This window comes from Gouania willdenowi, chromosome 3 (genome assembly GCF_900634775.1).
Source record: "Gouania willdenowi chromosome 3, fGouWil2.1, whole genome shotgun sequence".
Classification (NCBI taxonomy): domain Eukaryota; kingdom Metazoa; phylum Chordata; class Actinopteri; order Blenniiformes; family Gobiesocidae; genus Gouania; species Gouania willdenowi.
In genome coordinates this window covers 23,588,825-23,615,810 of record NC_041046.1, presented here as the reverse complement: position 1 = coordinate 23,615,810, position 26,986 = coordinate 23,588,825, and the positions used below count along the sequence as shown (strand labels likewise).

Genomic DNA, 26,986 nt, shown 5'->3' with positions numbered 1-26,986 from the left:
AAACTATAAAATGCTGACACAAAAAACCCAGGGATATTAAGTGTCAATCAATAAATATAAGAAGTAAGATATGACAATAATGAGTGACAATGTGGTGAATAAAGGTTTGATACTATTAATGATATTAATATTATATGAAATACATGATATTATGTGTGTGCCTGAAATAGTTGTATTGTTGTAGATCAAGTCAAAAGGGTATTATACTTAGTGCCAGTACTTATTCTACCCAGTAACAATTTTGAATTTAAAAAAGATTGTTTTAAAACATTGCTGTAATGTAAAACTAACTTAGAAAGTAACCATTAATGTTGTGTAAAAAAGAATTCCCTTTTATTTTTATGTAATTATGAGTACTGTATCAGATCAGTAAATACCTGTACAGGTTGGTGCAGAAGAGTTCCACTGTGCGAGTGCTCCGGGCACTGCCTGGCACCAAATTGCACTGGATCCTTTGAGAAGATAGCCTGGGTTACACTCGAACCGGACTACTGATCCAGCAGAGAACTCAGAACCGATCCGCCGGCCGTACCGGGGCTCCGGAACAGAACTGCACTGACTGTCACTGGTTCGTGGCACAGCTATATCAAAGTCAGTGTTTAACATGCACAAGAGCAAAAAAACAAACACTTATCAGCAAACATCAATATTTAACTTGAGTTTCAAGAGCTGAATGCGTGTGCAACAGAGTTATAGAATCAAAAATAGTCTTTATTACCTTGGTACACAAAGTGGAATCCTCGAGCTGACTGGCCACTCTTAGCATTGAAGCGCAGCATGATCTGATTGGAAGTCGCCAGTGGCAATGTCTCTCCTAAGATACACAATTACAAACTAATAATGCTCTCACATATTGATTCTGAAATCTAAACTAATGCTTGAAAATAGGTTTGACTCATTCATTAACTTTCAATCAAACAGGAATTATTCTGAAACACAGATGTTTGCATCAACAGCTGTATCCAATAAATGCTTTACATCCAAAAACACTTATATTTAATGAAACGCCTTTCAAGCATCCTGCTTTACATTCATAGCTCAACACTTTCTCACATTCTTGCCCCAAGGCTAAAAATAAGAGAGCAAAACCAAACAACACACACGCACACAAAGTAACGGTGATGAATGGGAAAAAATAGTCAGGCGCTGTTGACATTTAGAACATCATTAGCTGCATTGGCACATGATAGTGTGTGTTGATATGGTGAATGTGCTTGTGTGTCACAATAACCAGCCAGTGTTAAAGCAACGTGCTACAAAGCCATTGCATCTTGTTTGTTTGTGAGCATGTATATGAGCGCTTAGGTGACGTACAGCATGCTGTGTTGTGCTCTAGTTGAACCCAAAATGAGAGAATCAATACCAAAAGAACTATAAAGAGGAAGACTGTGAATATGACATCACCGCTCTCATGTCCACTAATCTATCTCCACAATGACCGAATGATGACAGAAGAAGAAGCCACAGAGCTGCTACATAAAGCGTACGAAAATTGACTCACTGATCTCCTTGTAAATAAGAAATAGGACAGAGATAATCAAACGTAGGTTGTAAAAATAAATATCCTGTCTCAAGGGAACTGTAATACATATCTACATGTTTGTTTTCTTTTCTTTTCTGATTGATGTTTCTCATCAAAAAAATGCCGTAAAGACATTTTCCCTTTTTCAAAGGACCTACTCTTTATTTAGTTGCATTGTATTTGTTCTACCAATATTCACTAATGCAAAATGCATGGACATTAAACTTAGAGTGATACTGTATGTCTGCTTTATGCCTCATGGCTACTATGCCATTTGGTGGCTATGGCCATTTACAAAAAAGTGAATAATGTAGGAAGTCACAAAACAAGTTCTCACACTTCATACATCTACATACATTTCTCTACATCTGTAGATTATGCTATGCCACCTCAACCCCCATACACAATAATCATAAATCTGAGTTAAAAAAAAAATCCAAGTTATAGTCGTAGAATTAGAGATACTTAAAATAGCACAGACCAACTGAAGCGCTTTTAAATGCTGATTCTTCCCTTTTAAAGAAATCCCTTAATAGATTTTCGTATCGATAGATGGATTTTCCCATCTTTGTCAATTCCATGATTGTGATAATGACCACGGGTGCGACCTAGCAGAGTTATGTCTCAACATATCAGGTATGATGTCATGTTTCGTTAAATCTAGAATTACTTTAGACATCGTTGTCTTTGACAGCATATCTGAAAAGCAATTCTTTATCTTTAGCTAACTTGAAAAGTATCAAATGAGCTCACCTGAATGAGATCCAGCCAGGGAGCTCAACAGTCGAACATTGTCATTGGCTCCATCAAAAAGCTCCACAGAGTCATTCATTGCAGTCTGGAAAATAGCAAACTGGCCAAAGACCACTAAAAAAAAAACAAGCAAGCACAATAACATTATAAGTCCAAATAAATTAGTAATAATGTTGACTCATTTTTCAGTTATATAAATTCATATAGAATATGAAATAACAATTCATACACATACCAAACTGTGGGGACACAGTGATGTAGTACGAACAGATCTGTCTTGATGTGTAGTTCGAAGGATAGTTCGGTGACAAAACAACACCTTCAGATCCGCCATATTGGCCTCCACATGGAGCTGTAGATGAAAACAGATGTTGAATGATGAACCATGCATTTCCCTGGAAACCCAACTGATATCCACTTAATTAGAAGAACCAGTAAATTAAAGCCTAGAACCAGTTAGAGGGTGACAGTGTCTGTACATAGAAATGTCCAAAGTCAGACTAATGTTGTATTTTATGCATTTATCCAATTGGCAAAGCAATAGGTGTAGGTGTTAATTATGAGTCGTTTGAACCTAATATTCTTCAGCAAAATTAAAAGCCCTAAGTGTGAAAACTGTTCTCAGTTGTCATAAGTAGGTGCAATTTTTTGCAGTTATTATTTCAATAAAGTCTAAAGGGATGCAGCCATTTAATTTCACTGTTTTACAGGCATATCTACAGGCAAATGTATGAGGGCAGTTTTCACATGTAATCTTAAGAGGCAGCCTAGAAAAAACTTCCTCATATTATAAATAAAGTTTCAATAATTATGACAGTGCTAAATGACAGTAATACCTCAAAATATCTTGAAAAAAGATGTAAAGGAAGTGAAATGATCTAACTCGGAATATCTAGCGGCAAGTAGGCCAAGTTGGGATTAACCCACACACAGATAATAGACACTTGCAAACATATCAGAACAGGAAAAAAATAAGTCTTTATATAAACTGAGGTATGAGGAAAGAGTGATGTGGCATAAAGGGTGGGCACTAGGCATGGTTAAAGAGTAACTAAACCCCTGTTTGCTCCTGACCTGCCACGAGGAGGGAAATTTTAAAAATGCTTTGCTCATGGGCAGGGCTCCTGGAGCAGTTAAAACACACCCAGTCTTTACTATAATATCTCCAATGAACAATCTATGCTATGTTAACTAGCTACTCATTACTCAATATACCTCTCTATTCACTCTTCTATCAGTCCAACCTACTGACCACAGACTGTAGAACCCACAGGTGCCAGTTTTTATAAAAAGGGCGGGGCTAACAGTGTTTGTTTGTGATGCAAGATGGTCCCAAAACGTCACATGATCTTGTTCTCAGTCAATAGCAAAAACCAACTGCAATAGCCGTGTTTCAACCCATAGAGGGCAGTAACTCTGGCATTTCACAACTAAAAACACTAAATTAAAATACTTTTACTAAAATGCTCAAAGTTTGATGAGGATCAATAAACTTAATACTTAATACCCAAATACATGTGTTTTCAGCAGAAAACGGTGTTTAGTTACTCTTTACATTAAGTACAGCACCCAGAGTTTGTTGTTACGGGGGGTTCAGCACTTTTCAGAGAGTCTTTAAGCTTAACCTAAACTGTAAATTTCCCTTTAATGCATGCAGTTTAATGTAATGTACAGTATTCTGGACAAACACTGTTCTTACCTTGTGCATACAAGAAATCATTTTATTAGTCACAGAATAATCAGTTTCAAGTAGGCTCGTTACTTCCTATTTGGCAAACCACATTTAGGTCAAGTGAGTAAAAAGTGAATTTTAATCTCTGAGTGTTGGCCTTAATCTAATAGCTTTAAAAGTCAGCCTTACAATACATAACAATGCTAGTCAGTGTGCTATACTGCAACTATTAAAAAAGAAAAAAGAAAAACATTTTAAGTAACATGTTTGGTATTGGTGATTCAACATTCGTATCCACTTTGCAGCTTCCTTTCTTTAAATAACTCGTGATGCAATGAAGCATTCAGTGTTTAATCATGCTATTTTTCTTCATTTTTTCCCCCTTCCTGCTTAGGATTACTTCCCAATGCATCAAAAGATTGCACCACTATTGACTTTGTATTTCTAAGTGCTTAAAATAATCTAAGTATTTGGCTGAAAGTTGTTTTATAGAAAATGTCCGTGGATCCTTGTGGCTCTGAGGCTTTGTTACGTAACGTGCAAGTAGAGTGGTTGTGATATGTGCCTCTGTATGTAGTGTATAGAAATTTGCAAATGACATCTACAGAATAGGAGCAGAAGATGGTTATGTAAGATACTTTTTTATATGCATAAATGTTAAGGAAAGACTGAAAATCCATGGTGTATTGAAAACCTGCAGAAAAGCACTATACCTTTGTTTTAATAACTGAGGATAGGTGGCTGATAGGGTTGGGAATTGATAAGAATTTAGCAACTCTGATTAAATTATTCGATTCTTTACGGATTTTCTTATCAGATCTTAATGGGAATGAAATAATACAAAGGGATTTGTTTGCTTTAACTCTTTATTATCTTATCTTTGTCACTTTAGTTTCCTGCAGGGATATCAGCTCTCTTTTAATCAATCAGGTAAGGCAGGTGTAGATTGTTTTCACTGGATAATAATATAAATAATATATGACAATTTGGCTACAAACATTTGAGAATATTTACAGTGCTCCTTTTGAACTTGAACAACTTGATCCAAAACTAATTCAGACATAAAACAAATAATTCTTCTGTAAAAAAAAAAAAGAACATATTTAAATGTACAGCTGCACTTATACTGTGGTAGATTAACTATTTTTGTACAGAAACATTGGCATGTTTGCCTTGTCAGGAAGGATATGAGATCATTCTGGACTTAGGGCGTCTCCAGCTGTGGACGGAATGATGGAATCGACCATTGAAAATGGACATCACTGCTGAATGAGGTGAAACGCTGAAACGCTGTCACCGAAATGAAAATGTTTCCGGGGACTGCTGTTAGGTGCACCGCCCGCCCCCCTCCCATCCTGGCCGCTTCAAACACCGCCTAAACACCTGAAACACTATCTAAACTGGCAAAAAAACTACGCAAATTCTCACTGACTCCTAAATACAGAGCCACCAGTGCCTGTTTACCTTCATGGTGTCTGTGAATCTCCGTCCGTTTCTCGGAGCAGCGCGCTGTGAAAACACGTGACATCATCACGTATTTGCAACGTAAGACGAACCGATAAGCGGAATTGACAAGCAAACAAACAATTCCTAGGAATTGAATAACTGGGAATTGGTTCTCAGAAAGAACTGGTTTTCGATTCCAATCCCTAGTTGCTGATAGGTGCTGAACGCTTCCTTCAGTGGAGGTAATTCCTCTCTATTACAACCCAACTGATCCAGTGGGACGAAAGATTTAATGACATAATTTATGGGGTAGGATACTTAGCCCGAGCAGTGTTTGACATTATTTCCTACAACACAACACACCTGCAGCAGCTTGTTCTATTCTCACTATTCCCAGGAGAGGAAAACAACGCCTGTGTATGACACGCGTGCATATTTACAATGCAGGTTAGACGAGCAAAGGTCAATGACATTCATGTGAGTGTCTTTCAATGCATGCTATCTGTCAATGTCTTCTCATACAACACACACATACTGTGCATTCCTCCCCTTTCTTCTACAAGGTTAGTGCGCTTTGTCTGTTAGTAGGATTGGTAAAACTTCAACCAAAAATAGACCTTACGCCATTGAAGATACCATTAAATTTGGAGGAGATCCGCATCAATATACTGAAAATTCCTATGCCTCATAATTGGCGCTATTTCAAAAATGAATATGTTGTTTTGTAATTTGCCAATCTTTAATAACATTGACTCAGTTATTTCGGGTTGGTTACTTAACTACCCCACTGAGTTTCATCTGGATCAAATCCGGATTGAGAATTTGAGCATGATCTTTTAAAAGGGTGCCCATACATTTGTACCGATACTGTATCGTTACCAATGGGGATCATGGTACCATCATCACTGATCCAGATAACTGCTAATATCTGGCATTGAGGACATGTAGCTCTTTTTGGTCATGGTCTGATGTTTTTTTTTTTTTTTTTTTTTTTTTTTTTTTAATGCTGTAGTTTCTTTATAGTTTAAGTAAAAATACACACAAAACCCCCTTATTTTATCATCAATTATTGCTGTTGAAAATGATGCAAATGATTATATTAAATTTGACCAATAGAGTCACAAGGAATCATGGTGATGTATCTTAATAAATTATGGATCTCAGTTGATTGTTTATTTAATGTTGCAGTGTTTAAAAGGAAACAGTTTTCTCTGCTTTTCAGCTGGCTGACATCATATTTTCTGAGGGGCACCCTCTGTTCAGGCTTCGCACGCCATGTTTATGTGATGGGACTGAAGAGATTTATCGGGACAGAACTGACATGCCTTCTTGTAGATAAATTAAGGAGTAGTAATTGCTGTATAAAATGCAAACGTATCAACATGTTCGAAAGGGAACTTGATAATAGCATGCTTCTGATTGAGTCTTAAACTTTATAATATACACTTAAACTATGTGTTCCAGTGGGTGATGGAGCACATCTTTTCTTCATTAAACATACCTCTAAAGCGGTGGTTCTCAAGTTATTCTTCTTACGTCCTTTAAAGTGTCAAAAATGTTCAGCCTCCCCACCATTCCAACAACAATTTCAACAAATTTAATGGAAAAGATAAAGAAAATTGACTATTTTTCTTCAAAATGCATGCAAATAACATAAAATGTGCAATCACTTAGAACAGTAATAAAGTAATATTTAAATAAAGTAAATTTCAAAAACAAGAAAAAAAAAAGGAAAATTCTTGTGTTGTGTGTTTCATGGACTTCAAATCTTTACCAGAGCCTAATAGTACATGAAGGCTTTTTACAGTTCAGAGCCCAGCGCTACTTAAAGCTGTTATCCAGCGTTTCTGAGAAACGTCTCGATGTCCCGCCCTCAACAGCTCCAATTCCTCCCCCTGCCTGCAATCTACCACAAAGCCACGCCTCTACTTTTCTGCACACGCATCGCGGAACATAACAAGTTTGCATCGTGTCTCATTGATATAGGTCTATGGGTCAGGTAAGAGCCAAAATCATTTTTACCTGTTTGCTGTTGTGACGCGCGGCCTTGTTTCCGTGCACAGTTCCGCATTCACTTTGATTGACAGTCTCAAAAACGGGAAGTCAAAGCCTATTGGCTGTGCACAGTCGGCAATCGTTTCCATTTGTATAGGGGTTTATAGGACGAAGGAGGGACTTATATACATTAATGTATATGAATGACCACTGGCAGTAGACGATAGAATTTTTTCGTATTTCAAAGTCATCATATGGAAACTCCAGATATCGACATGTCACTGCCCATTAAGTTTTGACAGTAAACCATATGCATGCTGAGTATGAGATATATAAATGAATAAATCAACAAAAAAAGTAACGCTTCCACGGTTTGGTATGCTTTTCCTACACTTCCTCCCACTCACCTCTTAAGTCGTCAGTCTACTCTCTATCTGTTTCCTAAAGCTTTTCAGTTATCAACCTCTTTCCTCTCTGATTCAATGTTCGGATATTATTTGATTGATTTGTCTTGTGCTGTTGCATTTGTATCCTCTGGTCTCAAGGTCTTGTCTTGATCTTCCCACAATCCCCCAGTGGTGCTGCTCCAGGCTCAGGTGTCAGCTGCATCAAAAGCCTTCACATACAAGGACTCTGATACTTTCTCTTTGACTCATGCTTTTTTGTTTCTCTCTCTCTCTCTAGCACGTTATCACACAAACATATTTCATTTGTTTTTTATGTGTTAACCTTATCCTGGCTTAAACCTAAAACTCTAAATTTATAGACGTACATTTCAAATTTGTACTGTCACAATTTAATATTCATTTGTTAAAGTAAAACAAGATCATTTAGATCTAGATACACAACTTTAACAACAATAGTAAAAATGGAGGATACCAGTCTTCGGGTCCATATTTCTGTCTCAGCCTGTAGAGGAGATTTCTTCTAAAACTTTATTCATTTTAACAAATATTTGGAAAAACAAGATTATGTAACAATAGGAAGAAGGAACACGCAAAAGTGACCCCCCAAACTAGGAGAGTGGTTCCAACAGTTCCAGCAACACTATCTGAAGCCTTAGTCCAGAAATGTGCAATGCTAAGAACAGTTAAGATACTGAAGAACCCTCAATCTCCCAGGCCTCTGGTTGAGGACACAAGCTTGAGGAAGACAAAACCCAAGACGGTGAGAGGAGGATTATTATTTATTATAGTACTCAAAAAAGTAGAGTGAGCAACAGTGGAGTTGTATGTAGTGTCCTTTCAATCCCAACAATAGCAACAATAGTCAACTCCTAAATGTTGAACAAATCCTTGAATGAGGATTGAATAAGTTATCTTTACAGTCAATGATAACTCAAACAACCTTTGGCTGCTGAAGCCATGCTATCTCTCTTCCTTCTCTGTCTGGTGTAAATAGCCCTTTAAAAGGTCAAGTATCCTGCTTCCCTCCTAGGTCAGAATCTAGGCTCCAACTGTGTGCAACCAAAAGGTCCATTTTCTTTTTATGTACTTACCGTACTTTGTGAAATCTATTGTCAATCTTATTTTTCATCTATTTTTATCAAGTAAGTAAAAAACTATATTTCATACAATACACTGCGAGACTGTATGTCTCCAGTTTATTCTCACTCGCTCTCTTTCTTTCTTTCTCTCTCTCCAACACACATGCGTGCACACACACAGACACACACACACGCACGCACACACACACACACACCTCACAGTCACCAGAATTCTGCCTTCCTCACACTAGCTCTTAGTTACCATGGAAACCAATAAGAGGGGTTGGAGATGGAAGGCGTTTGTGTCTGTGTGTGGTTTTCTTTGTGTGTATGTGGGTGTGTGTATGTGATAAAGAGACACGCGGAGAAAGATAGACATGAAGAGAGAGAGAGACATAGAAAAAGAATGAGAAAGGGGACGATGTAGAGAAAGTGAAAGAGCCTAGGGTAACAGGTTGAAAATAAAGAATAGGTTGTATAAGAAAAGGGAACACTGGAGGTTGGAAAAAAGAAGGAGGTAGAGAGAGAGAGAGAGAGAGAGAGAGAGAGAGAGAGAGAGAGAAGGTTGCTTGAAAAAAAAAGAAAAAGAAAGAGGAACATGTAAAATAGAAAATCAACAGTGAAGGCTTAAGGAGACAGAAGGGGTGTAAGTGGATATGTATTATTTAAAGAGGTCTCACCCTGTCTAATGAGTATGGTCTAGAAGCCCCAGGAGCTGCCTGCAGAAAGAAAGTTCTCTAATTTTGCTTTTAGAAAATTCCATGTGCAAAAGAAGACAAGGGACTTGAGCAAGATTAGAGGGTGGGATTAAATTTAGTTAAATTGTTCTGCTTTCACCATATACATGATCTTACAGTGTAGCTCAGTGTTTATGAAGCCTGGTCCTAAAGGCTCACTGGATGTTTATCCACTTTAATTCACCTGTCTTCTTTATTTGGATTCAAGCAAATTATAATCACATGATTCTCTTTTGTTATTTTTCACAAAACTTAAAGTATAGCATACAGGGCAAACCAAATTGCATTTGGCCATCCTTTGGATAAAGTGTTTGGATAAAGTTAAGTTGCAACTGTGGCTCAGGTGGTAGAAATGTCGCCTTCTAATCAATCAGTTACAGGTCTATTCCAGGCCTTGGCCAACAAACTGAACTCAAAGTTTCTCCCAATGGAGGAATAATGACTTGCATGCCAGCTGTGTCACTGCCTGTGATTGTGTGTGCGTGTTTGTGTGTGTGCATGCACAACTGCGAGTGCAATCAAGTAATGTAATTCATTCACAAATCACCTTCTCCTCCGTCCTCTTCTGCATCCTCAGACAAACACGAGGACGGTGGCTAGCATGAAAATAAATGAGTGTTCTGGCCCACACATGTCAATAGCGTGTGTGTCTGCCGTTTGCCGGCAGAAGTGCCTATACCCGTCGTGGCACTGACGTGGCCAGATGGTTGATCTGTCTCTGTGGACAAAGTCAGAGTGTAGCGTATCATCGGCTCTGCAGAGAGGGTCATTGGCTGCAACTGCCCTTCCTCAAGGACCTGTAAGCCTCCAGGACTATGAGGCGTATAGGGAAGAGTGTGGCCAATCCCTCCCACCCCAGACACAAACGGTTTCAAACTCTCCCCTCTGGCAGGAGGTTTTGGTCCATTAGGTCCAGAACCTCATGACACAAAAACAGATTCTTTCCATCTGCCACCAGCCTTATGGACAGAGCCCTGGCACCATCCACCAACTAAAATTCCTTGTATTGTCTAAAAACTCTGCTTGGCAATAAAACTGATTCTGAAATTTAATCGCACTTGGCCAACAGTTCATTTGTGAGCTGCTGGTGAGTTGTGGGTTGGTGATTCCACTGACGTACTCGTCCATTCAGAACATCCCAAAGATTTTGGATGAGGTTCATAACAGGCAAGTAAGATGTTGGTCAGACAGTCCTGAGTGGTCCTGGTTGTGTGTGGACGAGTTTCAACGCGCATGAAGATCACATGATGATGGTAGCATATTTGCTTTTAACAAACTTTAACAAGCTTGGGGTTCTACTTGAGAACATGTAAACATGTCTTGATCTCACGTTTCACTTTGTGGAATAATGAAGAAGTGACTTGTGGTTGTGCAACAGGCACACACGCTAACATGGATGTTCACTTTTACAATTTACTGCTCCACACTTGAGTATTCATTTTTTTCTTCTGATTTTCATGTCTTTATACAACATGTTTCACAATCGTAGTTGTTGCATTTTTAATGCCTCAGTATATAAACCATCTCTGTAGTTTTACTCTATTCTTTTTGCCTGGTAGCCTCATTTGAAATGTAATTTTCTGCACATGTCAACATATCCTAAATCTGCCTTCCCTTCCCTTAAATCAAAACTGGTCCACTTTGGTTGTTTTTTTAGGAATAATGTTCACATCCTATTCATAAAATAATCATCTTTATGTCAGCCACCTCCAGCCACCCATTGTCTCCAAACCATTCAGGCAACTCTCTTTAAACTGTGTTTGTTTAACATACTGTATCTCTAATTTAATGGTGAGTTTGCTCTATAGATTTGGATTTAGTTTTACTCTCACTACATTTTCCATCTTGACCAGCTACATGTCCCACATTTTTCCAGGCACACATTATTTAATGCTACTGTTGACTGATTCCTCTATATCACTGATTCTCAAACTGTGGTATGCGGGCTTCATCTAGTGGTACGCCAAATAATCACTTAATTAAATATAAATAAAAACATTGTTAAAATAAGTTTTATTTTTCTATATTTAAACACAGTGTTACTATTCAAACTGTGTGTAATGTTACAGTGGCCAACAATACTGAATATACTTGTTAAATAAAACCTCTGCCTTGTTTTTAATTAATACTTAGACCTACTACGCTACTGTATTCTAATGTTGGTCATTATGGTGGTACTTACAGAGCCAAGTATTTTTTTCTGAGGTGGTACCTGGTGAAAAAAGTTTGAGCGACACTGCTCAGTATCACAAAGTGCACACCTTCACCTTTTCAAGCTCTCTTCCACTTGCTTCCAACTTTTACTAAACATGACAATATCATCTGCACACATAATGTCCACAGGGACTTTTGCCTGACATCATCTGTCAGCCTGTCCATCAGCACTGCAAACGGGAAGCGTCTCAGAGCAGTCTTCTCTATACTTTTCCACCATCATTCTGAACTGTGTGTGATGTGTGCTTTCTTGGCATAAAGATGCACCTGATGCTTACTAATCTTCACCTTCTGCATAACCAAATACTAACTATCTTCCAAATATTCATAGAGTGGCTCATCAATATTATACAGTACCTCTGAATTTTACTGCAGCTTAGCGCGTCACCCATACCGCTGAACATTGTTGTGATAATATTCTATCTCCATTCATCATTTTCTTATCCTGTCAGTCCAAATGACAAAAGTTAGCTATTCAATTCATCTTAGCCATAATACATGTAATCATATGAATACATTTGGTAGTGGCCGGGGGTGCAGCTGAGTGAATATTGGCGGTCAAGCCTTTGTCAGAGTAGATAAAGCAGCGTTGGTAACCAATGCAGATTACCTCCACCATTAAGGGAGAGAGGAAATACTAAAAGTGATAAGTAGCAGCATGAGAGTGAACCTGCCATAAAAGCTGTTGGAATTTTTCATAGTGCTTTAAAAACTATTACGAGTGCAATTATCTCACCATATTTCTCTCTAACTCCTCAACCTCTGTCCCTTTTCACTGTTTACTTTAAGTTACTAAGCACAGCTTTCTGTTTGGAAATACAGGCACAAGCACATGTATATGTTCACAATTTGAAGGAAGTTTTGAATCCATCTCTAAATGCACATTTTTTTCTCTGTTGTTCAGGTTGTTGTTTTTTTTTTTTTGCAGGCCTTAGCCACCAAAGAGATCACTCAGGGAGGGAGAGAGCGAGAGGTTTTGAGAAACGTCCAAGAATGGCCCCTCTTAGCTGCCAGTCAAACGGACAGCTCTGGTCCTGCTCTCTGGCCCAAACTGGAAACATTTACACACAAATAAAACACATCCTCTTCACAAAAACAAGCATATTCCATGAAGGACACCATATACAATACCCAAACATCGGATATCGGCAGTAAGCTATCGAACATCCCTAAAAACGAATGGAAACCTCATATCAGGTAACACAAACTAGTTATACTGTTCAGTCCACATTTCTTCATGTATAATGACAACAGTGCATATAGTTTACTTAATCATGATCTTAACCAAAACATGCAAAGAATGCTGTGGGAAAAAAATCTACCAAGCCATTGAAAGCAAAACAGAGCCTGGTCCATAATGTAACGAAACCAATATGACCGAGCAGTAATGTCCACAAGAAGTAGACCAGAGGTCACCAACATGGTCCATGCGGGCACCAGGTAGCCCGCATGGACCATGTGAGGTGCCCTCAGATGCTCTAGTCATCTATGAGCTCCATCTAAAGTCTGATTTACTTTCCAGGATTCTGACTCACACTCTAATCTCAAAATAAAAACATATGCGAAATGTAGTTAATACTGAGTACAATTAAATACTGCTGATGAAGTTTTACTATTAAGTATTTTAGTATCAGTAAAAATTACCATCTTTAAATGTTTATTTTCACTGAAACATCTGGTGTATGGTCAGTGGTATGTTATATATAAGATCTGTTTTTAAAAAACGCAAGTTGGATTTTCATAAAATATGACATATTTGTTACATTTTACAAATGTTACATGTTATACAGATTAGTTAAAAGTTATTTTGTAGTAGCTCGTAAAATAGGAATATGATAAATATCTATTAAATGTAATGAAAATGAATTATTTGTATAAATGAGGAGAAATAAAGTGTTGCATGATGAAACAGACATTTCCTCTAGCCTTCCTTATTTAACTAACTCTCTAATTTAACGTGAAACCTTAAACATTGAGTATTTAAGAAACTCTTTTCTAACTGGTATCCCTTTGGACTATACAGTACCTCTGAAGTAGCTCACAGTTTCAGAAAGGTTGGTGACCCCTGACGTAGACTATAAGAGAGCACATGCTCTTTCTGTGATGTGACTGACTATTGTCTGTGTGCCAAAATATAGCTTTCTACCTTTACATGTCGGCAATGGCTTATCCCACACTGGCTTCCCGTCTTGCCCCATGACACAGGTGACGGTGTCTCCGCCCACAGTTGTGTAACCATGGTGACAGCTGTACGAGACTTCAGATCCCAGTTTGTAGTCATGCCCCGTGCGACTGGCATTCATAATGTTTCCAGGATCAAAACATGCCTCTCTTGGTTTTTCTGGAAAAAAACAAAAAAAACAAAAACATCCGCAGACATAATTGAGTCAGAGTGTGATTAGAACATTATGAGATAAACTAGTCTATGTGTGAATGTTAATATTAGGCCACGGAATGACTGTTGCTTTTCTTTGATTTCTCATTAAGAATGATACATAAATCCTGAAAGAAGAAAAGCTACGGAGGAGGGGACGTAGAGCAAAAGATTGAACTAATAAAGAGTGATGACTAAGACTTACAATGTTGCCAGTTTAAAACAGCGAACAAAATAAAACTACAGGGTGAGGAAAAGGTGTGTAGAGGAAAACCTTGTTTTTCTCGGTATCACATATCAAAGACTGGAAATGAGTGTTTGTAAAATTTTGAGAGAAGAGATCCAGGCCCCAGTTAATTAAACAAGTAGGCTCTGCCTTGACTGGAGCAGGTAAATCATACCCAATGAAGCAGCAGCTGTAAAACCTTGTGATTCACTATCTGTAGGAGTAAACAACACACGGTCTGACATGGAACAGCCTGTCCTTTCAGTTGGAAAAGATTTTGATTATAAAGAGGAAAAATAATAGCAGTGGGATAATTAGAATGATCTAGCCTGCCTTGCCAAGACTGGTTTGGCATTTAAATCCCTTCACCAAAAGCAAAACATTTTTGTGTTTTGTGCTTTAAAGCACAAAAACTGAAACTACTACAGGTCTGTCGTGTTTTACTGGTACAACACACTGACTATATACTGTAGGTAGCTAATTATTCTGTTATTTTGATTTCTGTAGCTGCATGATGACACCAGATTCTGGTGTGGTAGAGCACTGAGGGACACATCTAAAACATTAATTTTGCATATTTAACTGTAAAATGTCCGGTATACTGGTCACTAAGGGTTGAACGCCGGCTATTACAACTGAATTTTACTATTGGTTGAACAGGTAAGCTCTTGAAACCCCTGCGTCATCACTTTAGCTGTTGGCCCCGCCTCTCCTATAAAACCTGACACCCGCCTCCTTGCAAACAATAAAATATTGCTGGTGGGGCCATTATCTACCACTAGGAAACGTCACCCATCCTCTCCTGCATCTCCACCTCCTCATCCTCCTCACCACCGGCTCCTGTCTGTGCTAAAGGCCTAAACATGTATGGCTGCGGACCACCGTGGTTGTGACTGTTGGGAGGAGACTCTGGAGGCAAAAAGTCCTCCACCTCAAATGTGCAAAAACCTCTCTGTGGCAAAAGTGACTCGCTCATGTTTAGCTTGTTAGCTAGCAGTTGTGATGGGTTTTGATTCTGTGTGCGCGGGGACGGAGGAGAGGGGGGCTGTTACTGAAAGGAGCTGGGCGTGTCTTACTGCTACAGCAGTAACGCCCATAACCAAGGCATTTTTTTTTTTTTAATTTCCCTCCTAGTGGCAGCTCAGCAGAAGGCAGGGGTGTTCTTAGACTTTAAGTTCTGGGGTGTGGCAATGTGTGTATTTCTGTTCATTTGTTTAGTTTATACCCCAGTGAACTTCTATTTATTTGGGTTTTAATTTGCTTCCATTGTGTTTTGTGGGTTAAGTCTATTCTCTGCATTTCAAGCCACTCCTTATCTTGTCTGTTAGTGTGGCAGGCAACAGTGGCACATTCAAAGGTATTAAAACCATCTTTCTCACTAGTTGTAATGCTTGGATTACGCTTCATTGTGAATATGATAAGATGGCATGGTAAATGTGTGTTTCCTCTGGTCTCCCACGTGTTTCATTACCTGATTACACTCACTTCTTAAATTGAGCTTGGACACAGATTATCACTTCATCACCACTCACTTCAGTCTTTCTTCGCTGGTCTTTGTTTTGTATATTTTTAGCAATATTTTGTCATTGTGAATGAGTACTTAATGTATGTATTTGTCCTTATATTTGCTTTTTGTTTATTAGATGAACTGTAGTCACCAGCACACCTGCCACGTCCTCTTTTGTTCACTTTGCATGGGTCCAAGATCACTCCCTCAACCATCACCCCAAAACATGGCACTAATTTGTCAGTGGTAATGTTTGCAGACTTCAAATGTTCGTGTGTTTTATTCACCTCGATATTCGATAGCAAATCCAGACATTCCCAGTGAGGCATCGGATCTGAATGCCAGGAATAGACTGTTACCACTGCTCTCTATCCTCTCTGGGGCTTGATTCCCTTGGAGACTTGCAAGTAGTGGCCCATTTGAGTCTTCACCTTCATAGATGTGCAGGAAGTCATAACTTGGCTCCATGTTGAAACTGGGTAAAATAATGAAACACAGCATATTTAAGAAAGTTACATTGACGTGTGTGCTTTTCATTTTTTTCAGGCAGCCATGCACCCGTATACACCCACAGACTATTAATGCAAGTCATTTTCAAGTTTATATGGTTTACTCTTGCAGTATCTCCTTAAAAGAGCACCAGAACTAACACAACATGCATTCACAGAAATTTAGTTTTGAATTCAAATTTATTTTAAAGTGAGTTTGCTTGCAATAGGTATGTTTGGTAAAAAAAAAACATGCACTGTGTTTATTATTCAAACATGATATACAATTATTTACTTGAATTTATAAACGAGCCGGTATTAGATTATTCCGCTCTGTTTTCTACGTTTGAGCATTGGGGTTTGCTGCAGGAGGAACATAACATTTCCATGAACTTTACATTTGAGATAAAAGAGTTAACTTTCATTGATGTCTAATAATAGGGCTACTTGTTAATCAAGGTCAGAAATTTATTCTAAATTGGAGAAAAAGAGGATAGCTGCAAATTACGGTACCTTGTGAGTTGAAATAAGTCCTGCAGATGTGCCTGTTTAAGCCTTATGATTTAATCTGGTTTCAAATGGGCTTAAAAGAACCAAAGCTCTCTTTGTTGCACTAACAGAGCAAAATAATATAAATTATCTTTGTCCCTCAGCAATCAGGATGCATTCTGGGTGAGAAAACGAAAGATGAAAAAAAAAAACTAACATTGCATTTTATTAAGAATAAAGCTGACATCCCCGCAATCTTGAAAAGGAGCAAGCATTTTGGAAAATAGATGGATGGATGGATGGAAAAATGTAAGGATACATTAGATAAACATGACAAAACAATTAACAAGACTATTGAATCCATAATTTTCTCATTTCTAATTTTTTCTGTGATTCCAAAGCTGTGAAAAAACACTAGCATTAAGTAGCTTAAATGACACACTTTTAAACACATTTATTTCAGTGCTAGTCAACTTTCATTGCCTTTGATGCGATGTTAAAAAGAATTGTGTGAATAAAAAATTGCAGAAAGTAAATGCAGAAATGAATGTTAATATTCATATTTTTTTTTTTATTTTTTTTTTTATTTATTCAGTTCATTTCCGACACTGTACTGTACTGTTTCCTATCGCACAATTTTTTATATAATAATTTCAAGGTTAGCAACAGTCACTTTGATGTGGAAACTTTGATGTGATAAAATCAAAAACGTGTATTTTCATAGAGACTAACCCTAATGTAGTCAACAGGACCTACTTTTTATATGATAAATATAAATGTCTTACTGATACGAGAAAGGGCAATTATCTTTGCAACAAATAAACAAAAAGACAAAGTTGGGTCAGGATGATTTGATATATGTATACTGTACAAATCAGCAATACTCAAGGTATTGATCACTGCTCGTTAACTATGTAAAAACCACTAAAAAAGATGTAGACTTGAATAATTTTTTTTTATTATTATTATGTTCTTACCTATATGTGCAAATACATACCTACATGATCTAGTTTATTAGATACAGAGTGGTGATTAACAGCTGATTCATTAATAAAACGACTGTAGATCATGATTCCTTAATTCGAGGAACTTTGGATGAACTTGTGTTGGCCATAGTGAGTCATGGAAAGATTCCACCAAACATACAAGCATGAATTATTTATCAGTGCCAGCAAAAAAACCCTGAAAAATATGATTTATTTCCTTTCTTGATTTTTTGAAGTCATCATGAACTGTTCTGTATTAATGTGTTGGTTGCAATAGCATTACATTAAATGTGTTATGCCTTTTGTTTTTCCTATTTGTAAGTGGAACTTCTCCAATAACAAAATACTTTAGACCATATGTGTCAAACACATGGCCCAGGGGCCAAATCCGGCCCTTTGAAGCATCCAATTCGGCCCGCAGAAGACAGTAAACATGCCAGATAACATGAATTATTGTTTAAATTACCAAATAATCCAGTTGTAAATACTCACATTCACCAATATTTTTAGGGGCTTGCAGTTTTCCTTTGTTTATGTCACATGAATGCAGTCATTTTTAATTTGTAAATTGTGGCAAGAACTCTAAATTTTTCCACAAATCTTGCAATTTCTTACAAATGATTCCACAAAATTCCTCTCAATTACACAAAAATTTCGTTATAAAATCAAGAATTTTTGAAGTGAAGATTCGGCAGGGACTGATATTAAAAACTAGGGCACAATTGATGTTAAAATTGTTCTCGTTTCCCACCTGAAATCTGCGGCCCACTTGGGATCAAACTGGTCCATATTTGGCCCCTGAACTAAAATAAGTTTGACATCCCTGCTTTAGGCCATTTTCTTGTATTAATTATAATGCATTCCTAATAGAGCAGAATAAGACAATTGTGTTTACATTTTTAGTCAACATTATACATGACAGATCTACTTTTGTATTTGTTTGTATTTTAACATTTGTGGTGGTGATGTGGTGGGAAACATTGTGTTGAGAAGGCTGTGTTTCCGGTCGGATGTATTTTGGTGTGACTCAGTGTGTGCACTGTGATGTCAGAGGGCAATAGAGAAGTGTGGTTGAATGGAGAATAAAGTTTAAAGTTCCTTGCTGAACACGCCGCCTCCGACTCCCGTTCATCGGCTCTACATTATCAAGAGTGTGGCTTGGCTTTATTTGCACCTCGGCGCCGAAGAGTCGCTTTCAGCCCTACTTCCAGTTTGACGACCTGCTGACTCGCGTCAGCGCTCGCATCTCCTACCAGGACACCAAATACAGGCGCTCTATTCCAGCAGAAGAGCGCCTGTTCATCTGTCTCCGCCTCCGGTTAGTGCTTCTTTTTTCTTTCTCATTATTCTGAATACGTCACGGTTGGGGAACGCTCCTGACTGGTCGACGCACCGCGATATGCCTCAAAAGTTCAGCAATCCGAACTCCAGCGTCGGCCGCGTTGAAGGCGCCGGACACATGTCAAAACCTTGGAATCTCAAAACGCACAGCGTCCGCCTCGCGTAAAGCGGGACCTCTGACGCTCCCTAGAAGCGTGTCCACCATATATGTAAACCTGATGCTGTTGACGCTTTGGACGCGTTAGTAGTATTTATTAACAATAAGTGGTAGTATTTCAGTGTGGGCTGTCAGAATGAAGAGAATATATGACTAAAATAAGTCAGATCCTCTGCCAGCAGTGAAGTTGTTTCAATACTTGGCCTACCTTTTAAAGATGAGGGCAACGACAAAGTCAGGATTAACCCTGATTCTCCAATCACACTCCTTTCCAGGTGGGTACGGCTGAGGATAGTTTGGAGAGAGAATTACTCCAGAAGGACCGCTGACATTTCCTCCACATGTCGCTGGAGACAGACAAACAGTGAGAGGAATAGAAAGTAAGAAACACAGGGAGAAAAAGAGAGAGAGAGAGAAGGAGTGAAATGATTACATAGCATTATTTGAACAGGGATTCACCCTTGATTGACCACTTATAAAGCCTCCACAGGTATACAGAGCCGTAGTGAGTTAGTTAGAAATAGGAAGCATGGCTGCAGCTGCGTTCGAGGGCAAGAATTACCCCCAATGGGCTACTGATATTACGTCCACAGGTTGCAATCGAGAGTGAAGACGGGGAGATTTAGTTACAGAGAGCAGGTCTGGGGGAAGTTAGGCTAGAGAATCACCCCTGGCGGCCCTGTTATCCCACAACAAGCCAGAGAAAAGGAAAGAGATTTTGGCAGGAGAGACAGAGGGATGGAATCAAGTAGCAATTTGGCAATGTGAGAGAAGAGTTTGAAGCAAAAAGTGGCATCTTGGGGATGGCAGGTGGGTGTGAACAGATTATCAACAGTGAAATAGAGGTAAACAAAAGCATTAACAGCTGCAAATCACTCACAGACCAACACACTCACACAGTGGCGTGAGTGTGTTTGGTGGTGTTAGGAGTTTAATGGCAGTAGCTTTTAACACCTTGGTTTCACCTACTGAGGCGAAAGAGCAGGGGATGGTGAAAGGTGAAAAAAGGCTTTCAGTATTTATTTTATTTATTGTCAAAAGAAAAAATCTGAGGTAACTACCAAAGTGTCAGAGGCACTTAATTACATGCTCTAGAGCTGATTCAGATTTGCACTATAGTTGACCCGTGAAGATAGTCTTTCTCAGGCAGATAGCAAAAAAAAAAAGATAAAAAAACCAAACCTTAGCGTCTAGCAAACCAAGGGAAAAATGTGTTTGGTCACACTTTACAATAAGCGTCCCTTAATCAACATTAGTTTATTTTATTCATTATAATATATTATTTATTATTATTATTATTATTATTATTATTATTATTATTATTATTATTATTATTATTATTATTATTATTATTATTATTATTATTATTATATGTTATTTCATTAAGAAGCATTTAATTAATGTATACTGCACAGAGTTCATTAAAACATTAATAAAAGTTACATAATGTATTTATTCTTAAGTATGATTACTGATCATTAATTAATATATTAGATAAACGTTATAAGGTCTCTTGCAATCACTTACTTATGGTGTTTATTAAGAAAGGTGTTAAGTAACATTAGCAACTTGACAAAAACCTTAATAATAGGATAGGATATATAAACATTAGTTAACCATAATTAATCATGAGTAATTGATTATTATGTTATTAGTTATTATGCTTTATATACATATTGATTGATGCATGTTAAGTATGCATAAATAAGGATAACTAATTACATTATTTATTAATGTGTAATACTGTTTTAATTAACTGTGTACAATAGACATTAATTAAATGCATATTAATGCATAAACTAATGCTATTATAATGAATAATACCATATTATTAAACTGTCGATTAATGCTTAATAATGCATTAACTAACATTCATTAATGGACCCTTATTGTAAAGTGTTGCCATGTGTTTTTATTTCTAAGACTGGACAACATGAACAAAATGTTTTAAGTTGAAAGAAGTGCTGCAAGTGGACTTAACAATGATTCCTAGATGTTATTTCCTTTCATTAGAGTGAAGCAGCATGCACTAAGCGATGGACTGTTGACTCACTAACAAGGAACATGAGACAGATTTAGACAGTCATCAGACAGTTTTGCTCTCCTGATGATGTGTTGTTGCAACAGTAATTGTACCATTACAACTGCAATGATTGACTTCATTTTGTTGATCCTTATCGGGATTCCTTACTGATCCAAATGTATGGTATTTGCCTAGTATGTTAAGTACACATCAAATTAAAACAGCACAGTGCATTTGTGTTTGTTGCATTTATCTAAATATCTTAGTACGAGCCCAGGGTTGTAGGTTGCTAAATCACAGTGTAAAGTAAACATTGATAATGTCCACAGGCCTTTAAGTGGCCAACACACAACCACATAAACTAAATTACTTTTATGATCAAATTGCTTTACTTTCAGGTGCTTTTTTATGGCTTTGAACACAACATCACGCCAGTTTTATGAGGGTTTGTGCAATAACAGAATGTGATGGCTGTATTTACTTGTCTTATTTATGGTACTTCTATGACTATGCACTAAAGGTGGGGCATTGAAATTTGATTGTAAATGTTATACAATGAAAATAAACATATCTTATTCAATTCCATTCTACAAATAGGATTTTGTGTGGAATCAGATGAAAAGTACAACTCCACACAGGAGAAACAAATCAACCATGCAAAAACTGGCGAACAATATCATTTTTTGGCTAATTTTTTTTTTTTTTGTTTACGAATCTGTCGAATAAATATTGTTTATCTCAGGATCTTAAGCCATTTAGCAATTTTGTCTTCAGCAAAAACAAAGGAAAAGAAAATTGTCTCATAAAATAAACATTTAGAATAAAAAAAAAAAAAAATTGCAGATAAGTGTTGTGAATGGAGTGTGCGGTGCAGTGGAGAAGCTCAGCAGGATGTAGACAACAGGTGGGCCCAATGATAGTGATTATGGAGCAACAGTAAAAAAAAGCTCCATCTCACCAACAGTTTTTATATAGTGGTATAACTGCAGATACTACCTGGTTTCCAGTTAAACCCACCTCCAGGGCTAAACATGTCTAAATACATATGTCCTACCCTTTAAAACTAGTGTATTTACAATGTAAGTCATCTATAGTACCTATACATGTTGGAGGATCTGGTTGCCAGTAGAACCTGTTATCCATTTGGACACAGGTGATGGTATTTGGACCTTGCAGCTGGTAACCTGGGTCACACTGGAACGTCATACTATCACCCGGCTCCTTACTGTCGCCGTAACGAGAACCGTTAACAGGGATTCCTGGGTCATTGCAGGTTGTAGCAGTTGTGGCTAGAAAGTGTGATAGAAAGAGAAAAAAAGAAAACTGCAGTTGGTGATAATAGAACATCCACTGTGTTGGAAGGAAGTGGGAGAAAACACTTCCTGGTGTCAGGGTAGGGGTTCAATTAGAATTGTAATCACGTAATTAACAATTAATTACAATTATGACGTAATTATAATTGATATTCTAATTTTAAAAATCTGTTGCTGTCGTAGTCAAGTTGTAATTGAGTTTAGATAATTGACTTTGTAATTGTGATTGCCATAACAATTCTATAAAAACTGTCAATTATAATTTCACTCAAAACTGGCCAACCATGTTACATTTCTTCACACATGTACTGTAGTTAACAGTTAAGATATGTTTCATATTAGGCTTTCTCATATTTTACCATTTTAATAAATTCTAATTTAGCCGTATACTGAAACAAAAAAGGCTTTGACGCCGACACCAAGAACATTAAAACCCATTATTTCATTGATTAGAAAGCACAACAAAGTAACCAATAGATTATGAAAGAAATGAGATGATAGATATTTGTTTTTAATGTGTTTTACAGCTAATTAAGGACCCATTATAATAAGAGATGCTAACAGAAAGCTAACACAAGAGGAAGGTTGACTTTTATCAGGTTATTTATTTCAGGCTTAGTAATTGTGATTAAGTTGACCTTCTGAGGTTAAAAAAAATAACTGTAATTGAATTGTAATTGGAAAAAAATGCCAGTCACTGTAATCGTAATTGGATTGCAATTGAAAACATAATTGTAACTGAAAAATGTATTTGACCTCAACCCTGCATTGTATACAATACAATACAATTCTCAATGTTACAAAAAAAAACACAATTTAATGCTTAAAAAAGTGTGTCAAATCTAACTAATACTGTTGCCAAACCTTTTCTGTTTTTAATCCAGTATGCAAATGAGTGGAGTTATAAGCAGATGGAAATCATCTCGTCATGGTTATGGTTCCCATTTTAGAGTTTGGAACCATGAAATAATTCAAGCAGGAAAACTGAACACTAGGAGTCAGAACATTTACTATTTATTTTACAGCAATAACTTAAAAACATAATTGCAAATAAATGCACAAAATGCAATAAAAGAAAATGACATGGATTTCCCCAAACATTTAAACTTTTTCAGTGAAATAAGGGATTTGAAGATGACTTAAAGATTGTTTAGGCATTAAGTGCCAAAAATGTGTTGTGTCAGCCAGTTAGATTTGTACGTTAAGGATGACACATTAAAGAGCATTGATATAAGTGAGGTAAAGGTTTTAATCTATGCTTCTTAAGAAATATAGGAAGGAGTGATGCCCAGAAGGATTGTATGAGTAAACACAAACCGAGAGCATGATATACAGAGTAAGAATGAATTATTATTAATAAAATTCATAGATCACATCTTGGCGAAAACATAATATTGAAATGCAATGGAATGGGGCTGAATGAATTACACCCTCGGTTAGCATTAAAAAAAGTTTTGCATAAATGTTCCAACAATCGTTGTAAAGCAAAATGTAGTCTAAATGATGTGTTCCTGAGTCTTTCCAGAATATCCCTCACTTTATCAGCTGAGTAAACAGGAAGGGAAAGAAGAATTTAAAAAAACACTTATAAAAACTACACTGGAAGGGTAAAACGTTGTCAATCAATCCACAAACCCTAAATTAAACAAATGAGTAATGCATTAGAATTCCAATGCAAGTGCTATAGTAGATCAAGTCGGTGGCAAATATGAAGAGTCATTAACATAGTAATGGAAAAACAACACTAATTATGCCAGTGCGCATAAAAATGTGTCATTGTCTAAGAAAGTCAGAATGTGTGAACTTTAAGAGACAGGGAATGGGGTGTGTAAAATATGCAGGTCAGGAGTCAGCAACCTATGGCTCCAGAGCCACCAGCCCCTCCCCTGTTGCTCAGTAACCAATCGCTGTGCCTCTTTGACCATCAGGTACGTCATCAGGTTCCTTTGTTGTCATTCAGCAAAGATGATGCATATTAACTGTAAAATCTCAGCAAAATCTCTGACCACTAATAAGCACTATCGTTCAGACACTTCTCAGTAACACTGGGTCCAGAAATGGGACATTGATCTTCTGAAACCGGCCTGAGGGTTAACAGCTGTGCAGTCATTAGTTAGAATGAGAACCAGTTTTATCAAAACACCAGTGAAGCTGATCTTTGTGTTTTACAGACAACAAATGCCCACAGTGCAAATTGGTTCCCATTGTTCATTGTCACTTCTCATTCAATTAACACATGGCGCTTTTCTGTGTATTTTTGTGTCATTCAGTTGTGTTTTTGTGCATTTTTTGTCAAATTATTGTTTTTTGTTGCCATTGTAGTGTGATTCTGGAGTCATTTTGTGTATTTTTGTTTTTTTTTTAGTGTAGTTTTGTGCATTTCTGTTGTCATATCGTGTATTTTGTGTATAAATATTTAGTTTTGTGTATTTTGAGTTATTTTCATATTTTTGTTGTCGTTTGGTGTGTGTGTGTGTGTGTGTGTCACTCGTTACTCCATGGCTCACACACACGCACGTGCTTCATCGCGCACATGCACGCACATCAGTGACTCACATCAGGCCCAAAAAGTGAGACTTGAGAGCTTTGCTAGTATACCAGTGTGAGCGCGGCTGCTCAGACGCACACCCCCTCTCGGTCTAAACTATCTTCCTCTCTCTCACTCGTGTGTTTGCAGTCTCTCACGCTGTGTGCGCAGCGATTGGCTCTGGCCGCACACATGACTCTAGCTCGCCACTGTGAGGAGCTGTGCAGTGAAATAGATATAGATGGTACGCTAGCGCCCCCACACACTGAGGTCAAAAGCTGAATAGGTTTCACTTCTGTGTGAACATCAATGTGCCGTCCGGGCGAAATAAAAATAAAATAAACTTTTTAAAATGACCAAATTACTCCAAAATAACCGATGCACACACTTGTGGTATTTGAAAGCCGTTGATAAAGTTTCAGGGCGAACAGACACCGCTCCGGAGAGATATTTGCTCCCCGAACACACACGCACGCACGCATGCACGCAAACCTAGTATAGATTTATTTATACGTCATCGATGCTCAAACATCGGGGAGTGTGCATATACAGATATAGTGTGTGTATGTGTGTGTGGTCTCTGTGTTTTGTTATGAATCTATTTATAGTAAATAATCACTCTAAGCCTCCCATTTGTTTGATGGGTGGGGTGTAAGTGGCTCCTATGATGCTAAAGGTTGGTGACCCTTGCATTAGGTAAATAGATTGTAGCACTCTTATACAACATAGAAAGAAAAAAGATGTGTTCATGAAGTCATTGGGGCTAAAAGCATTGTTCTATTTGGAAAATAAATGCTTATGAATTGTTCTGACTGAGCTCAGGATTCAAAGATTGTACTACAAGTAGGCCTGCTCAATAGTTTGGAGTTGATTGAATATTGATAACATAGCACTTTATCATCAGGAAAGTAGGGTAGTGTGCAATAATATACTCTTTATATTCCTGTACAATAATCTGGCAATGTGCAATATAATGAGGACCTGAGCCTCCAGGCAACTAGCGCCATGCACTTTAGCATTACGACACTTTACTTACTTAGCATTGTACAATCCACAATGTATAATTGTCATGGTTCCCAAATTTCCAGGTCTATCTTTTTATCTCTGCACAATATGTGACGTAGGTTGTTCACGGTTGTTGTATGTTTCCTTTCTTTTTAATTATGCTCTGTGTGTTTCATTCCATCACTGATGTTTGTTTGTCTTATGTTAACACCAACCTGCTAATGGGACAGGGGATGGAAATTAGCCACCTGTAGCCAGAATATCATGTATTTACATGATTTTTTTTAATATATATATATATATATATATATATATATACATACATATGAGACATTGTCTCATTAAAAATAATAATAATAAATACATCAAATCTCAAACAAAAATGTGCAAAGCATACCATGTCACCTTGCTCATAGCATCTGTTTCCAAAGATATAATCCTACAGTGTGACAGGGGAATGTTTCCTTCTACTCTTATCTGATCTCAGACGAGCTACTCATTATTTTTTTGTCTTCTGGGTGATGAAGTGAAAAAAATCTAAAAGTTCCAGTCGAGATTTGACTGTGTTAAGGCGTGCATACACGGCGTTTTTATGCCCATTTTGAGCCCATGTTTCACTTGTGCGTCTAGTTTGGGATCTGTCTGAGTCTCGGATAAATCGAGTGTCGTGCATCGTGTAGTATACATGGGGTCATGACAAGCAATTAACTCCTCACGACCAGCTC

At 37.5% G+C, this 26,986-nt stretch overlaps 1 protein-coding gene across 1 annotated transcript in view; it reads right to left on the bottom strand.

Moving 5' to 3' along the window:
* Positions 1–26,986, bottom strand: part of LOC114461190 (CUB and sushi domain-containing protein 1-like) — a 478,378-nt gene that overhangs the window by 86,344 nt on the left and 365,048 nt on the right. Inside the window, exons 29-36 of the mRNA XM_028443085.1 lie at positions 22,514–22,705; positions 19,602–19,740; positions 16,220–16,407; positions 13,972–14,166; positions 2,511–2,627; positions 2,276–2,389; positions 719–814; positions 378–581 (exon numbers count right to left, since the gene is read on the bottom strand). Of these exons, the coding sequence (XP_028298886.1) occupies positions 378–581; positions 719–814; positions 2,276–2,389; positions 2,511–2,627; positions 13,972–14,166; positions 16,220–16,407; positions 19,602–19,740; positions 22,514–22,705 (1,245 nt within the window). The remainder of the gene's footprint in view (positions 1–377; positions 582–718; positions 815–2,275; positions 2,390–2,510; positions 2,628–13,971; positions 14,167–16,219; positions 16,408–19,601; positions 19,741–22,513; positions 22,706–26,986) is intronic.